Source organism: Pelophylax lessonae (assembly GCF_965119305.1).
Source record: "Pelophylax lessonae genome assembly, chromosome: 2".
In the NCBI taxonomy this organism is placed as follows: domain Eukaryota; kingdom Metazoa; phylum Chordata; class Amphibia; order Anura; family Ranidae; genus Pelophylax; species Pelophylax lessonae.
Window position 1 is genome coordinate 452,783,392 of NC_138769.1, and position 17,441 is coordinate 452,800,832.

Below are 17,441 nucleotides of genomic sequence, written 5' to 3' on the forward strand. Positions count from 1 at the left end.
CTACATATTTTTGGTAAACAAAAAAATCCTAACAAGCGTAATATTGATTGGTTTGCACAAAAGTTATAGCGTTTAAAAACTATGGGATATATTTTTTTTTTATTATTATTATTATTTTTTAGTGGGACTGCGACTTTGTGGCGGACAAATCTGAATTTTAGGTCCTGTAGGTTTCTTCTGTGGCTAGGAACCTCAGAGTGGCAATAAGTCTCTGCTCAGCAGTGATGGAGTCCCTCATAACTGTGTCTTGTTTTCTGATATGGGGACCAATCACAGATAATAGTTGTTGGAAACAAGCATCAGACATCCTGAGGTTGTTCCTGTAGTCATCAAGATTGTTCTCCTTTAGCTCTCTAATCAATTTAATATGAGAATATTGATCCCGGTTCTGCAGCCATTTTTTGGTCCAAATTCTTTGCTTTCTTGTGCTCTTTTTTTGATGTTTATGGATGACCAAAACACCAAGTGCAGTGATGCAAATTTTTGCATTCTGGGCCTCATCCATATTGAATATTGATCGCCCGTTCGTGAACACGAACACTACACAACGAATGCACGTTGATGCTATATATACACGGATTAAAGTGTATTGAATTATGCAGTTCAATGTCGGTACCACGCTCGTTCGTACTAGGAGGAAGAGCGTGGCTTTAAGGTCACACGCACATTACATCACTTCCGCTTGGACGTGAAACGTGAAGACTATGTATGAAATCGATTGGTCTGTAACGTTTTTTTTTTTGATTGTTAATGTTGGCAACGTTTTCGACTGACAAACACTGTTTCGATGGTCGGCGGTCAACGGTCGGGCTATATTCGGCCCATGTATGTTGGGAAAGTTTTCGACCAATGAACACTTTTGTGTTCAAAAGTTCAAGTTGGTGGTCGAATGATCGGGTGATATTCTAATCGTGTATTCAGGCCATAATTGACAGTTTTTGGGGACCAGTGACACTAATACCGTGATCAGTGCTAAAAAAAATGCATTGTCACTGTACTAATGACACTGGCAGGGAAGGAGTTAACATCAGGGGCGATCAAAGGGTTAAATGTGTTCCTAGGGCCATTGAAGGTTCCATCTCCAACCCTGAGGGCCCCGCTTCAGTGGGTTGATAAGGTGAAATATTCGGGTTCGACTATATCACAGTCTGTATCAGACTGTATACCCCTAAATGTTGCTCCAATACTACAAACCCTTAAACGCCATATGCAAGCCTGGCGTAACCTGCCGCTATCCCTGATTGGCAAAATTAATTTGTTAAAAATAAGTTTTTCCCCATATTTCTATACATCTTCAGGAACTCACCAGTTTGGATCCCCAAGACTATATTTTTCAGAACATTGACAGAGTCATTTCAGATTTCCTTTAGAGCGGGGGGACACCTTGTCCTTGTCACAAGTGTTGCAGCAGCCCTGGAAAGAAGGGGGGGTTGACGGTACCCAATTTTGCTAGATATTTTTTAGCTGGGCAATTAGTCTTTGCACACAAGTGGTTGACACAGCCTGATAATGATGCAGCAGTAACACTGGAGGCTGCACTTGTAGGATCCTTTGAGGCGTTATCACATTTATTGTTCCATGGGAGGGGGGCCCCTTATCCCCTGACAGGGTCAATATGATCTGTCATTAAAGCGTGGGATTTGACCAGGTTGGAAGAACTCCAAGACAGTGTGTTGTCTCCGTATACCCCATTGTGGTGTAATCCCTGGCTGTCTCAATTTTTCTCCTATCCTGACCTAAGCCCTTGTACAAGATACGGGATAAAGACAGTGGGCACAGTAGTCGGAAATGGGTTACTGTTGACGTTTGAGGAGCTTAAACGCAAACACCAGCTCCCTAACTCACACCTATTTCACTTCCTCCAGTTTAGGAATGCCTTTTCTGCCCAATTTGGGTCTTCCAATCTAGATGTGCGGGTTAGTGATCTGGAATCCTTGCTCCAGAGACAAAGACCTCCCTAAAGCCCTGTCTGTTATATATAAACAATTATTCATAGATACTACCAAGGTTCTAACCTCCTGTCACGCTACATGGTTGTCGCACTTCCTGCAGCTTTATAGTGATGATTAGGATGATGTATGGAACTTTACTTTTACTAGGCTGGTGTCCACACGGGATCACTTAATACAGTTCAAATTTCTCCATAGAATATATTACACTCCAGCTAAACCTGCAAGGATTTTTCCAGTGCATCACTTGAACGGTTGGAGGTGTGCTGCCCCTGGGGCAGATTTTCTGCACATTTTTTGGCATTGCGCACCCATCCAGCAGTTTTGGGCAGAGGTAAATGACTGTGTTAAATCGGTCACAACAATTACCGTAAGACCTTCCATAGCAGTTTGTCTGTTGGGTCTGGTAGACCCATTAGCACCCAAAAAGGTAATCCGTATGCTACTTACACTTCTCCTGTACTATGCATGTAAAATAATAGTTTTGTCGTGGAAGAAACCAGTGGCCCCCACCATCATGGCCTGGAAGGCGTTGATAAATAATACTTTACCGCTATACAAAGCTACATATCTTAATAGGGGGGTACCTGATTAATTTAAAAAAGTGTGGGGTGGTTGGATAGATAATAATTCTATAATGTCAGATTAGGTATTCCTTGGTTAAAGGTTCATATAGTGGGCAAGATGCAAAATATATGTAGGCCTTGATGGGCACCTGACTGTTACTGTTGGTATTTCTGGGGTAATGTGGTATTGCCTCTGTAAATCTTATTTATCTTACTATCTTACTTGGACTGGGGGGAGATAGAGATCAGTGTTCCTGCTTAGCCTTGTTTACACCGCCGTTCTGCCTCTCCTGAGAATGATCGGTGTGTCCTGGCGGACATGGCATCCGCCAGACCCGCTGATTGGCTCCTGCTGTATCCAGTCACAGTGGGAGCGGGGTGGCAGTGGCGCGCGCGCCAGACCCAGTGCACGAAATTACGTACAGGTATGTGATTTTGAGCAGCAGGGCCGCCCTGCTGCAGTATATCTGCGTGGGGAGGTCCATAAGAGGTTAAGCTGGTCATAGATGGATAGAGTTTCAAACAAAGATTTTTAGGAAAAGTATTCAGAGAATTTGTATGAAAATTTCCAGAACATTTGTTTGCCCTTCCAAAGATTTTGTTTGCTTTTAAAATTTAATTTTGGAATGGAATGGACTACAGAATGAAAACCACCTGCACTGTTAGAAATTAATTATTCAAGAAAAAATTTCCAACCTGCTCCTTTTAATTTTCTTGCCACTTTGGTCGAAAACGAGTGTCGCTTTGTCCCACTAATGAATACAATTGTCTCTTCTAGGGTCCATGTTGTTAAGATGAGATACACTTAAAGTGATATTAAACCCTCAACATTTTTTTAGTTTAACACATTGAGCACAATAAAATAAACATTCACTAATACACTATTTGTTAGTATCCTTACCCTAGCAGTGGCAGTTTACAGCTTACAAAGCTGCTGGCTCTGTCTTATCTAAGCAGGAAAGAGTTAACTGCGTTAGCGCAGCTTCACTTTAGTCTGTTAGCTTGGAAAAGGGAGGGGGGAGAGGGTGAGAGGAGCATGATTCATCATTGAGCGCTACTATACAATGTGTGGGGTTCCCATTTAATGTACTGCACATAGAGCAGGTGCATTGCTATACATTGTGGTAGTGCATGTGTAGCACCCTCCTAAGTCGGTGCTAGGTAAACACATATGTGGCCCTGTCTGCTTATCGCAGGGGGGGGGGGGGCTGAATTGTTAGCTAGTCTGTCACATGTTTCCATGTGTGTCTGGGGAGTCTCCCTGCTGTATCCAATGGGGGACCTTGTTGGACAGTGGAGGAAATCTGGCCAATAGCACATCAGGGTTTATGACTGTCAAAGTGGGTAGTGAATGCCGCAATGCACCCTGGGATTGGAAATAAATCCTGAGGGAGCATGTGACAAAGCGCCTTTTGGCGGGAGCGAGCATCAGTCCCAGGAGGAGGTGACGGCTGTCTCTCCTCCTGTCCAGTGTGAAGGTGGTCTGGGCAGTCGGCCTAGGGATCAGAGGTTGAGCTGGGCTGCAGAGGATCCGGAGTGTGTTGACCGTGTGAAGCTGCTGGGCAGAAACCTGCAGGAAAAACAGTATTGTGAGTACTTAAAGAGGTTGTAAACCTGTCCGACTTTTTTTTTTTTTGGCTACCTGTAAGAGAAACACATAATGAGCTAGTATGCATCGCATACTAGCTCATTATGCAATACTTACCTCAGAACGAGCCCCCGCCATACCGCCCGCTTACCTGTATGACGGGCGACATGTCCAGTCGCCCGTCTTCCGGGATCGCGGCATCCGGCCATCTGATTGGCCGGAGCCGCGGTGACGTCGCTCCCGCGCACGCGCGCGAGAGCTGACAGTCACGGCACGGGGCTCTGAAGGAACGGCACCAGTGGCCGTTCCTTCAGAGCGCATGCGCCAGTGACATCACTGGCTGCATGTAAGGTAAATATCTCCAAAACGGTACATGTTTAGGAGATATTTACAGTACCTATAGGTAAGCCTTATCATAGGCTTACCTATAAGTACAAGTGTCAGAGGAGGGTTTACTTCCTCTTTAAGGTCTGCCCAGGGGTCTGCCTAAAGAGGGGGCCACTCCAGAGAGGTCAAGAGGGATCCAGGAGCCAGCTAACCAGGAGTGCACAGTAAAGGGGGTGCCAAGTAGAAAAGCCCTGAAGTTTGGGGGGTACAGAGGACGCCAGGAAAGGGCCCTGAAGTGTTCAGCAGTCCAGTACAGTAAAGTCAGCTGCCTCAGGAAGGATTACCTTGGGGAGCTTAAAGGGACTTTTCACAGTCAGAGGTGAAGTTCTAGGAACTGGCCTAGTCAAGGTCAGTGTAAGTCAGCGTCAGTCAGCGCCAGTCAGCGCTAAGCAGCATCAAGAAGCATTTTAGTGTCCCTACTCAATTGTGCATAGTTCAGTTGTTGGAGTATCCCACTCATCCCTTCTCCCATCCAAGTTCTCAAATAAACCCTAAAAACCAAAGAAACTGGACTGGTCAGAGGCACTCACACTTGCAAAATGCTTAAAGGTACTGCTATTGCTAATGGTAACCCAGGGGAACCCAGTTATGTTCCCTTAATACCTCTCTTTTTCCTTTTTTTTTTTTTTTTAAATACTGCACATGTGTGTGGCAACCCCATTCATTCCTGTGGATGAACCATACTCCACTGGTTGGCTGGAAGCCTTGGCGCACATGTGTAGTACAAGTAGAGAACGTTTTCCTGGAAAGGCTGTGCAGTACCACATGGGGTTGCACAGTGGATATCACTGAATTCAGGATGGTATGATCATTATTAAGGATTTCTATACTAAAGGTACAAAACATTGATTTTAATTTGTAAAAAAGGATGCTGTAGTTATCTCTCAGGAGCAAAGAGATTTAACCTGGCCATACATGGATCAAAATTCAGCTGGTTCAGCAGGGACTGGACAAATGTCGATCCATGTATGTGCAGGGAGGTTTAGAGCAGTGTTAAATCAAAATTTTGATTTTGTTTTAGTTAGTTTAGTCTTTTGACTAAAATGGCATTTTAGTTTTAGTCCCATTTTAGTCATCTACAGTTGTTTTAGTTTTTCTCCAGTACATTTTATTTGATTAAAATCATTTTAGTCAACTAAATTTGAATGCGTTTAATTAAATTGTAATGCATTATTTAAGCACTTCACAGTGCTCTGGATGGTGGTCTGAGGGAAGGCCTGTAATGCACACAGTGCTCTGGACAGTGGTCTGAGGACTCCTGTAATGCACACAGTGCTCTGGATGGTGGTCTAAGAGGCCTGTAATGCTGCACAGTGCTCTGGATGGTGGTCTGAGGGGAGGCCTGTAATGCACAGTGCTTTGGACAGTGGTCTGGGGAGGCGAGTAATGCACAGTGCTCTGGACGGTGGTCTGAGGAGGCCTGTAATGCTGCACAGTGCTCTGGATGGTGGTCTGAGAAGGGCTGTAATGCACACCGTGCTCTGTACAGTGGTCTGAGAGGCCTGTAATGCTGCACAGTGCTCTATATGGTGGTCTGAGGGGAGGCTTGTAATGCTGCATTGTGCTCTGGATGGTGGTCTGAGGGGAGGCCTGTAATGTCCACACTCACAGTGCTCTCTGCTCTGGATGGTCATAAGTTGAAACTCTCATCAGGAGGCCTGTAATGCACAGTGCTGCTCTGAATGATGCTCTGAGGAGCCCTATAATGCTGCACAGTGCTAACTGCTAGTAGTAAGCACAGGGCCGCTGATAGGGGGGGGACCACCAGCCCTCTTGTAGGGGGCCCGGGCACACAGGGGGGCCCACACAGAGAGGGGGATTAGTGATGGACAACAAATACAGAAATCTTCCTCCGGCACCTGAATCTTATCTCTGTCCCTCTCCCTGCTATCAGCTTTTATTTGCTGACTAATCCCCCTTCCTGTGTGGGCCCCCCCTCCCAGCACTGACTCTGTTTGCTCTGCTCCTGAGTTTATCTATAACTTTCTCTCCCTCTGTCTCTCTGATCCCAGTGCTCCAACTTCCCAGCATGTAAATTTTACCTTCTACCTGTAAGAGAAACACATAATGAGCTAGTATGCATCGCATACTAGCTCATTATGCAATACTTACCTCAGAACGAGCCCCCGCCATACCGCCCGCTTTGTTTTCATTTATTAACATAGTTTTTTCTTTTCGATTTAGCAGGAATTATGTGAGTCATGCTGTTGTTGTGTCTGCTAATAGTGATTTTGTTGTCATTTTAGCTAAATATATCTTTAATATTTTCTTGGGGGGGGGGGGGGCTGCCAGGTAGTCTGTACGGGGCCCCGCGATTTCTAACAGCAGCCCTGAGTAAGCACACTACGGGCTTTCTTGCTTGCTGGGAGGGGAACCATTGACGGGCTTTATACTGACGAAGCTCCGTGGAAACCAAAAGTTCACGAAGATAAGCATCCCTCCCTCACATTTTCATTTAATTTTCATTTGTTAACGAAAACTGGATTGATTTTCGTCATCGCTTAGTCAGTGGACCAAAATGTGGTGTACTTTTCGTTTAGTTTCCGTCACTGTAAAATGCTGCTGACGAAAATTTTTATGAAAAAATTTTCATTGACGAAATTAACACTGGTTTACGGAAGTCGATCTACTGATCTACTGCTGTACAACTGCCCTGTTGGATTTTCAACGTATTTTGATGGCAGGGAAGTCTCACCACTGGCTGCTATCAAGACATGTATGAGGAAAGTCCAAAATTGTCCAAGTTGTGTCCCTTGTGCTGCTAGCGCCTACATTCGTTTGTTTTTTTAGCAGAGACCCTAGAGAATAAAATGGAAATCGTTTCAATACTTTGTCACACCGTATTTGCGCAGCGGTCTTACAAACGCAATTTTTTGGGAGAAAAAAATACTTTTTTGAAAAAAAAATAAGAATACAGTAAAGTTAGCCCAATATTTTTCTATAATGTGAAACATAATGTTACGCCGAAAAAATTGATACCTACCTCATGCTTTAAAATTGTGCAGACTCGTGGAATGACGACAAACTTTGGTACTTAAAAATCTCCATAGGCGATGCTTTAAAAATTTCTACAGGTTACCCATTCAGAGTTACAGAGGAGGTCTAGGGCAAGAATTATTGCTCTAACGATCGTGGCGATACCGCACATGTATGGTTTGAACACCGTTTACATATGTGGGGCGTGTTAAATTTTTTTTTTCTCTTATTTATTTCACTTTTTTTTTTTAAAGTGTCCCTTGTAATAGAAAAAAGCAGGACAGGTCCTCTTTAATGTGAGATCTGGGGTCAAAAACACCTCAGATCTCACATCTACACTTAAAAGCAATTAAAGAAAAAAATGGCCCTTTTACATCTGTTGGGCCGAAGTGACGTTTGACATCACTCTGGCTCTTCAAGGGCATAGAGTGGAGTGGGGGACATATTGCCCTCACTCGACCTCCTGTCCATCCACACAGGGGATTGGATCGTTTTCCCCGCAACCGAAGGTAAGCTGGGAAAATGTCCGGAAAGCGACGGGAGGGGGGTGGGCACATAAAAGTGATCCCATGGTGAATCCGCCACTGGGGCCACTTTTATGTTAAAGCGGACTGCCTGCTGTGTAGAAAAATACTGGGGTTATGGCAGCTATCTTAGCAACGTAAATACATGGTGGGCTGTCGGGAAGTGCCCCCCACACACACACACACACACACACACACCCTAATCGACCAGTGCGGCTTTGCAACCTTTTGCCACATTTCAGGCTTCAAACATAAAGATATAAAACTGTATTTTTTTGTGAAGAATCCCATACTCATTTACATGGGGGGGGGGCGAGATCCGTGGGCCCCTTTCATAAAGGGGGCTTCCAGATGCCGATAATCCCCCTGCCCGCAGACCCCCACAACCATCGGCCAGGGTAGTCAGGAAGAGGCACTTGCCCCCATCTTGTAGGCGTAGCACATAAGGTGGAGACAGGCACATGACATCATGCTAACCGGAAGCCGCTGTTGGAATAATTGTGTAGAGACTATACCCAAATTTGTGCCTGGTTACTGCAAAATCCTGTTTTAAAGCTATATGCCACTTTTTTATGTGAGTACAATATTGCATACTTTAATAAAGCATTAAACAGAGAGCACTAGGAGTGTTTATTTTTTTCTGACGGTGGAGGAGAGGAGGACCTAACATTTTGCTGCTGTGGTGTGGAACCCCTGGAACAGAAAGGTGTTATTCATCTTGTGCACCTAAGACCACTTATAACGTAGAGGTCTTTGGAGGGGTGTGTGCATTTGTTTGTCTGTGTGGAGACGCGAGGTACCTCTAACAGAAGGTGCGTCACTGGGTGTCGCATCCACTTTTATGTGTATTGGCGAAAGGTAGTGTGATGAATCACTATTACGGGACTTTTTATTATTCATACACTGTTTATGGACATATTATGGAACACTATTTGCTGAAGTTTGTTGCATGATTTAATGCTTGGGTAGTCTCACTTATAGTGCTCACTAAATAATTGCTTATTGTTATTCTTTAAAACAGAGCAAGCATTGCTTGCTTCAAGATTTGTCCAAGATATATGGTGTGAAATATTGTAGAAAAAGAAAAAAAATGTATATGAAAAGATTAAGTCACATGGTGAGCATATGGCTATGAAAAAAGTGTGTAAGATTTGTATTAAATTACATTCTCCTGTATGATTACAATTTTATAACTTTCTAAAATGACAAAACTACAGTTGATGTTAACGATAACATTATGTTTTCTGTTACTAGGAAAATTTGAAAAGCCACCATGTCTTGTGAGTATTCAATCATCACTATCAAAATGCTGTCTTTGGGGGAGACTATAGAAAGCTGACGTAATACCATAACATTGGTGCCATACTGGCAGTGGACAACACTTACAAAAAGGAGCATGCTATCTTAAAACTAGTTAAGCTATCAAAAGTAGCATCCCATGTAGAACATTTTGGATATGCTTTAGTTGTATGGCAATGTGTAATAGACAACTGTTTACGTCAATTTATAATAACAGATTTATCCAGGGCTTTTTTTTCCTCAGAGAATAGGTGCAGGAACTCCCCCCTTTCAGAGTCACCCCTTTTCTCCACCCTACCCACCTCCAAGCACCATTCCTTGGTTCCATCACCTATCCACCTCCCAGCAGTTTAGACAATACAGAACAAAGTATTGTTTTGTGGCGCTAAGTAATTTGTATGGAATTTTGTAATGATAACAAGAAAAGTAAAATAGATCCCTTGCAGCCAGTGACAATAGAGCCCCCTGCCAGCAACAATAGATCTCCTAACAGCAATGGACCACCCACATTAAAATGTCCCCCAAAGCAACAATAGACTCCCGGCAGCAACAACAGATCTCCCCACAGCCAGCATCAATAGACTTTCCTTCTGCCAGCAACTGATGATTTTGCCCCTGTACAAATCATTAGTAAGACCTCATCTGGAATATGCCGTTCAGTTTTGGGCACCAGTTCTCAAAAAGGATATCAGGGGACTGGAGAAAGTGCAGAGAAGGGCAACCAAACTGATAAGAGGCATGGAGGAGCTCAGCTATGAGAAAAGATTAGAAGAACTGAATTTATTCTCTCTTGAGTAGAGGAGATTAAGGGGGGGATATGATCAACATGTATAAATACATGTTGGTCCATATAGTGAACTTGGTGTTGAGTTATTCACTTTAACACACAGAGGACAAGGGGGCACTCTTTACATCTAGAGGAAAACAGATTTCATCTCCAAATACGGAAAGGTTTCTTCACTGCTTTTAAGAGCTGTGAAAATGTGGAATAGACTCCCTCCAGAGGTGGTTCTGGCTAACTCACTAGATTGCGTTAAAAAAGGCCTGGATTCTTTCCTAGGTGTACAAAATATAAATGGGTACTAATATTTATAGGTAAAGTTGATCCAGGGAATATCCGGATCATATCCGGATATTCCGGATCAGGAAGGAATTTTTTCCCCCTGCTGTAACAAATTGGATCATGCTTTGCTGGGTTTTTTTCGCCTTCCTCTGGATTGACTGTGGGTATAGGATTGTGTATATGGGATTGTATGGTAAGGTTTCCTTTACTGTTTTTTGTTTTTTATTGGTTGAGCCAGATGGACTTTTTTCAACCTGGCTAACTATGTAATAGACCCCTCCCTCAACAATAGGTCCCCCTCCAGCAACAATAGACCCCCCTGCTAAGAAAGATCCCCTCCAGCTAGAATAGATCCCACAGCAGCAAGCATCAGTAGACCCTGCAGCACACTCCAGTACCCCTTGCTATTACATACAGTCAGTCTTGGAGGTGCCGGAACTGCGTTTTCCCTTGTTCCCGCTGAAAAAAGCCCTGGATTTATCCAATAAGTAGGAGTAAAAATAAATAAAAAAGCAGTGAGGTGACAGGTGCAGTAATCCATAGCAATAGATCAGTTTAAACCCGTTCACATATGATGTAGCGGGAACCTGTGTTCCCGCTAGCTATTTGAAAAGCACGATTCATGCATGTAACGCATAGGGCAGTCCATTTACTTGAAAAGCAAAAAGAACAAAAAAGGGCGCACCGACCTAGCGCATTATCCTCAATATAAGGCTTTATTTAAATGACATTAAAAATGGCTACTCACAGACGTAGATAAAAGTAAAACGTATCAAGCTGGATTGCTCAAAAGTCCGTGTTTAGTCCATATAATCGTCCATGATGAGATGACTGATGCGTTTCGAGGCCTAGCCTCTTCCTCAGAGCCACCTGAGGAAGAGGCTAGGCTCTGAGGAAGAGGCTAGGCCTCGAAACGCGTCAGTCATCTCATCATGGACGATTATATGGACTAAACACGGACTTTTGAGCAATCCAGCTTGATACGTTTTACTTTTATCTACGTCTGTGAGTAGCCATTTTTAATGTCATTTAAATAAAGCCTTATATTGAGGATAATGCGCTAGGTCGGTGCGCCCTTTTTTGTTCTTTTTGCTTTTAGTATCGGTGGACTACCCCAGTCCGTTAAGGGCAGCAAGACTCTAGCTATCTGAGAAGCCAGTTGTCAGTCCCGTGAAGTGTGTGGTCGAGGGGCCTGGATACCAAGCGCAGGAGAAGGGTGGTTACACCTTATTGTTTTTTGGAGCATTTACTTGAAAAAGCTGCCCCTATGTGCATTTATCTCATGAGCAGCATCTGCCCCCCCAGTTCCCGTTGTGACAGGGGGCTGGGAATCTTCTCCCCCACACCCGCTATCAAAATATAGTGACAGCCTCTACTAAATTTGACTGCGTCGTTCTCTGAATGGGAGAACTACAACTACTGTAAGCCAGTAAGCCATTGCAGCTGATGGCCTGTAGTTATCAATGAACTACCAAGGCGCTGATGATCCTTCCTGTCATTCAGTTACTGCCTGTATGTACGAGGTTCGGGCGGACAGCTACACTGACAGTCTGCAGTAGCCCTGCATTGCACCCGTGATCTGCTGATTGCAGGCGAAATACTTTACAGGCTCCTAATGAAAAAAATAATAAACGCACATTTTTTTTACCTGCAAATAGATATGCATTTATTTTATTTTATTTTTTTAAAAGGGAACTTATCCTTTAAGGGTATTTCCACTGTTGACGCTAGATTGGGGACTTCCAGCATGAAAAATTCTGCATAGTTATTTTGGTATTGAGGGGGCAGGGAATCTGTTTGCCATAATTAACTCTGTCTGTACTGTGCATGCAGATATCCTCTCATCAGTTGTACTAGATCTGATAACTGTATGTCTTAACAAAGAATGAAATGTTTAGGAGCTGGCTTCGTCATTGTATGTAAATGAGAACTGGACTCTGCCTTTCGTAATGCAGCTATTGGAACAGATAGTGCTGAGCTAGTTGAGAAATTCTTGCACTCAGCCATGACACCCTTTCCTTAGAAACCTCTAAAAAGTAGGAAATACTACAAAAAATGAAGTATTGTGTATGAATAATAATGCATAACAAATAGTGGGGTTTTCTTACATTTAACTGCAAAAGTAGAAATACACCTTACAGGCTTGTTTACACCAGGTGCAGTTATGTGCATTTTTAAACACATCATGGATGCAGTACAAACACATACAGCATGCAAGAAATTAAAAAAAATGTATTCCAACAAGTCTAGTTTACACCACTGCAGGTTTCATGTGCATGTAAAAAAAAAGTACAGCATACTGCATTTTTCCACAGCAGAACGCACCACGCAAACACACAACTGCACATGAACACATGCAAATGCACCATGAATGTGCGCAAACGTGTGTGTAAATGCAACTTGGCAAATAAAATAAAGGTAATTAAATTAGAAAATGATTAAAAATAAAACAAAACACTTAAAACTTTGGTTCCAAAGTTAAAACATGTTTATACCTTAACACATTCCCTACATTAAGGTAAAAATGCTCCACTAACTCTTCTTTGTACAGCACTCCATCCCATGTCACTGACAGCTCATTCCACCACTGATGATTGGGAACCAATCAAAGTTTTTCCTAATCATGTGGTTACTCTCAGCTTTGACATTGATCACATGCAGGGTAAAGGATTTATTGAAAAAAAGAAAAAACTTTTAGCCTGCAGATGAATACTGCCATCCTCAGGTCACAGTGTCATATATCTAATGGCTAGTCCTATATTCTATTTCAAAACGTTAAAAAAATAGCGTCAAGGGCCTTCTCCTCTCGACGGACGCGGAGAAGGCCTTTGACCGGGTATCTTGGGACTACATGCTATCGGTATGTTCTCACATAGGACTTGGACCGAACATGCTCAGCAGAATTTCCTCGCTATACCACCATCCCACCGCCAAAATTAAGGTAAATGGTTCGTTGTCAGAAGACATCCACATTAAAAATGGCACGCGCCAGGGTTGCCCTCTTTCCCCTCTCCTTTTTATAATTTCCCTAGAACCCCTAATCAGAACAGTCAACTCTAATAGTTCTATACATGGCTTCAAGTTGAATGAAAAGGAATACAAAATTGCTGCTTATGTCGATGACCTATTATTCTTTCTGTCCAACCCACACATATCCATTCCAAATTTGCTATCAGACTTTAAGACATTTGCGTTTATATCCAATTTTAAGATAAATTATACTAAATCAGAAGCCATGAATATTTCTCTGCCAATTAAGGACAAAGACAGGGCACAAAAAAACTGTAAATTCCGTTGGGTCCACGGTTCGCTTAAATACTTGGGCATATGGTTGACCCCACATTGGAAAGATTTATATAAGCAAAACTACACCCCGTTGCTAAACAAAATTGACTCAGATCTCAAGAGATGGAATGTAAAACATTTCTCCTGGTTCGGAAGGGCTGCCATTATAAAAATGGTAGTCCTCCCCAGACTTTTATACTGCATGAGTGCTCTCCCAATCAAACTTCCCCTTCTTTTCTTCAAAAAGCTTCAACAACTCCAAAGGTCCTTCATCTGGTCACACCAAAAACCTAGGATAAAATTCCAACTTATCACCCGCTCAAAAACTTCTGGTGGCATGGGCCTACCGGACTTTAAACGATACTACTACGCAATCGTACTCAGCAGGGTCATAGACTGGAATTGTCATGCTAATGACAAGGACTGGGTCAATTTAAAACACTCACACGCAGACCTACCCCTTTCCCTCTCACCTTGGATTACCAAATCCTTCTACTCGGACACAATGACAGGTCATCCACTTATTTCCAACACCTTGGAAATTTTTCATAAGTTGGCAAAACAATTTGACTTAGCCAATGTTCCTGGCCCATTATCCCCCATTTTCAAAAACCCTGAATTCCAACCAGGCCTATCCTCACCCCACCCGTTAAAAACGACTAATAACAAACCCTTACGGATAAAACACTGTCTGACGAATTCCAAAATTATCACTAAATCCGATTTACAACTTATCTGTAATAACACTAATATCCCGTTTTGGACCTATTTACAGATACACAATTTCCTTACCACACATAAGAAAAAATCTCAACTTTCACAGGAACTCACTGCCCTTGAAAAGATTTGCCTGGCAGGTAATCCTATTAGAAAGACCACATCTCTTGCATATTCCTGGCTGCAAGCTAAACATGATGAATCTCCGGATAATTTTAAGAAGCGCTGGGAATCCGAGCTAAGCCTGACAATCTCTGACGAACAATGGAACACAGCCTGTGTCCTGGCACACAAATGTTCCATTAGTACAAAAATGCAGGAATCCTCCTATAAATTACTTACGCACTGGTATGCTACGCCAGATAAATTACAAAAATGGTTCCCGCAGACAAGCGACTTATGTTGGAGATGTGGTCAAGAGAAGGGAACACTACTACACATTTGGTGGACCTGCCCATTAATAGCTGATTACTGGACGCAAGTCTGCAATCTAATACAAGAAATCTCAGGTGCTCAGACTCAAAACGACCCTGCTCGTTGTCTCCTCAATGTCTCACAATATAGGAACACCCTGACAAGACACCTATTAAATGCGGCAAAAATCCTAATTCCTAGGAAATGGAAGTCACAAGTCGTTCCTACCATAAAAGAATGGTTAGTGGAAATCGGGAGAGTCCATGAAATGGAAAAAACCCTCACCATGTCAGACGACAGCTTTGCCAAATTCAGAAATGTCTGGGCCAATTGGCAGATGTTTACTTTATCCGACCGTTACTCGGGGCTGATGCCTGCTTGATTCTTGACTCATGAGATACTCTCCACTTGAGTAGCCTATTTTGCCTATGTTGTTACTATCCATGGTATGTAGAACTTTACCACTGAATTCATGACAAGTTTGAACAAGGAGCAATGTCTTATTGGGAGTTACTTTCACTGTTCAGCACTTTCTGCTCAATAACATCCCACTTTTTCCCTCTCCCTTTCCCTTCAACTTCCACATTCTACCCTTATATTCCCTCCTCAATCCATTCTCTACTTTTTCCTCTTCCTTCCTCGCCCTCCCCCCCCCCCCCCCCCTCATTCATACACTTTACTCACTATTAGTATCTTTTACTGCTCATTTTATTTTACTTAAGTTAACTTAATGGAACCAGTTTTGACATTATGACTTCGATGGTCACGTGGTACTGGTCGAGGTCTTCTCTATTCCTTTCATTCAGGACCGAGGACTTATATAGTTTCCTTGTTTGCAATTTGCCATCTTCAACGCTAAATGTAATTTATTTGAATTTGCTATTTTTGTTACCTTGTTCTTGAACGGTTTACACTACAAAGCTGTTTTTCATTGTACCACTTGAAATTGTGCCCGTGTGTGTATATATATATATATATATATATATATATATATATATATATATACACACAGTATCCTACAAAAGTGAGTACACCCCTCACATTTTTGTAAATATTTTATTTTATCTTTTCGTGTGACAACACTGGAGAAGGGACACTTTGCTACAATGTAAAGTAGTGAGTGTACAGCTTGTATAGTGTAAATTTGCTGTCCACTCAAAAAACTCAACACACAGCCATTAATATCTAAACAGCTGGCAACAAAAGTGAGTACACCCCTAAGGGAAAATGTCAATATTTTGTATGGCCACCATTATTTTACAGCAGTGCCTTACCCCTCTTGGGCATGAAGTTCACCAGATATTCACAGGTTGCCACTGGAGTTCTCTTCCACTCCTCCATGGCGATCACGGAGCTGGTGGATGTAAGAGAATTTGCGCTCCTCCACCTTCCGTTTGAGGATGCCCCACAGATGCTACATAGGATTCTGGAGACCTGCTTGGCCATCCATCACCTTTACCCTCAGCTTCTTTAGCAAGGCAGTGGTCATCTTGGAGGTGTGTGATCATGCTTTGCTTCAGTATGTCACAGTACATGTTGGCATTCATGGTTCCCTCAATGAACTGTAGCTCCCGGGTGCCTGCAGCACTCATGCAGCCCCAGACCATGACACTCCTACCACCATGCCTGACTGTAGGCAAGACACACTTGTCTTTGTACTCCTCACCTGGTTGCCACCACAAACACTTGACACCATCTGAACCAAATAAGTTTATCTTTGCCTCATGGGACCACAGGACGTGGTTCCAGTAATCCATGTCCTTAGTCTGCTTGTCCTCAGCAAACTGTTCTTTCTTGTGCAGCCATGCAGACTGGTTTGATGCAGTGTAGGGCGTATGGTCTGAGCACTGACAGGCTTACTCCCAACCCCTTCAGCCTCTGCAGCAATGCTGGCAGTACTCAGACATCTATTTCTCAAAAACAACCTCTGAATATGACGCTGAGCATGTGCACTCAACTTCTTTGGTTGACCATGGCCGGTTCTGAGTGGAACCTGTCCTGTTAAACCACTGTATGGTCTTGGTCACGGTGCTGCAGCTCAGTTTCAGGGTTTTGGCAATCTTCTTATAGCTTAGGCCATCTTTATGTAGAGCAACAATTCTTTTTTTTTTTCAGATCCTCAGAGAGTTATTTGCATTAAGGTGCTATGTTGAACTTCCAGTGACCAGTATGAGAGAATGAGAGAATGAGAGTGAGAGTGAGAGAGATAACACCAAATTTAGCATAAAGCCCCGTACACACGTACCGATCGTCGGCCGACAGAACGTCCTACAAATGTTCGCGGCTGGTGTGTTTGTTGTTTGTCTGTTGAAAAGTGCTCAAAACTTGCCCAGGACATTTGTCTGCCGGCAGAAAATGACGTCACTACGTTCCACGCACGTTCGCCGCTACAAAAGAGGAAGTGAGTTTTTGGCCGTGACCCTTCTGGGCATCTCGCGCTGATTTCGGTAGCATTTGTTTGGTTGACGACATTTCGCTATTTTCCGAGACATCGTTCGAGAATTTATTATGGCGACCCTGAATTTGTCCGTTGCTGTCGTTAGTGTTGGAGTTTTGGCTCTGAGACGACGTACGAGCAATAGGAAGAAGAAGCGGACCTCCTGGACGAAAAATTGGTTGCTTAACCGTGATCAATTTTCTCATATGTCCTTGCTGAGGGAGCTCCAGGAAAAT

General features: G+C 43.1%; 3 protein-coding genes across 3 annotated transcripts in view; 2 read left to right on the forward strand and 1 right to left on the reverse strand.

The window, feature by feature from the left end:
- LOC309546701 (lysozyme g-like) overlaps positions 1 to 6,623 on the reverse strand; it is a gene marked incomplete at its 5' end in the record, with an annotated part of 57,100 nt that extends 50,477 nt beyond the window's left edge. The window contains 2 exons of the mRNA XM_082246414.1: positions 6,533 to 6,539; positions 6,603 to 6,623. Of these exons, the coding sequence (XP_082102540.1) occupies positions 6,533 to 6,539; positions 6,603 to 6,623 (28 nt within the window). The remainder of the gene's footprint in view (positions 1 to 6,532; positions 6,540 to 6,602) is intronic.
- Positions 1 to 17,441, forward strand: part of LOC309545446 (lysozyme g-like) — a 326,231-nt gene that overhangs the window by 165,032 nt on the left and 143,758 nt on the right. The gene's annotated exons all lie outside the window — the stretch shown is intronic.
- LOC309545448 (lysozyme g-like) overlaps positions 9,243 to 17,441 on the forward strand; it is a 44,967-nt gene continuing 36,768 nt past the window's right edge. The window contains exon 1 of the mRNA XM_082244651.1: positions 9,243 to 9,270. Within this exon, the coding sequence (XP_082100777.1) occupies positions 9,264 to 9,270 (7 nt within the window). The 5' untranslated portion in view covers positions 9,243 to 9,263. The remainder of the gene's footprint in view (positions 9,271 to 17,441) is intronic.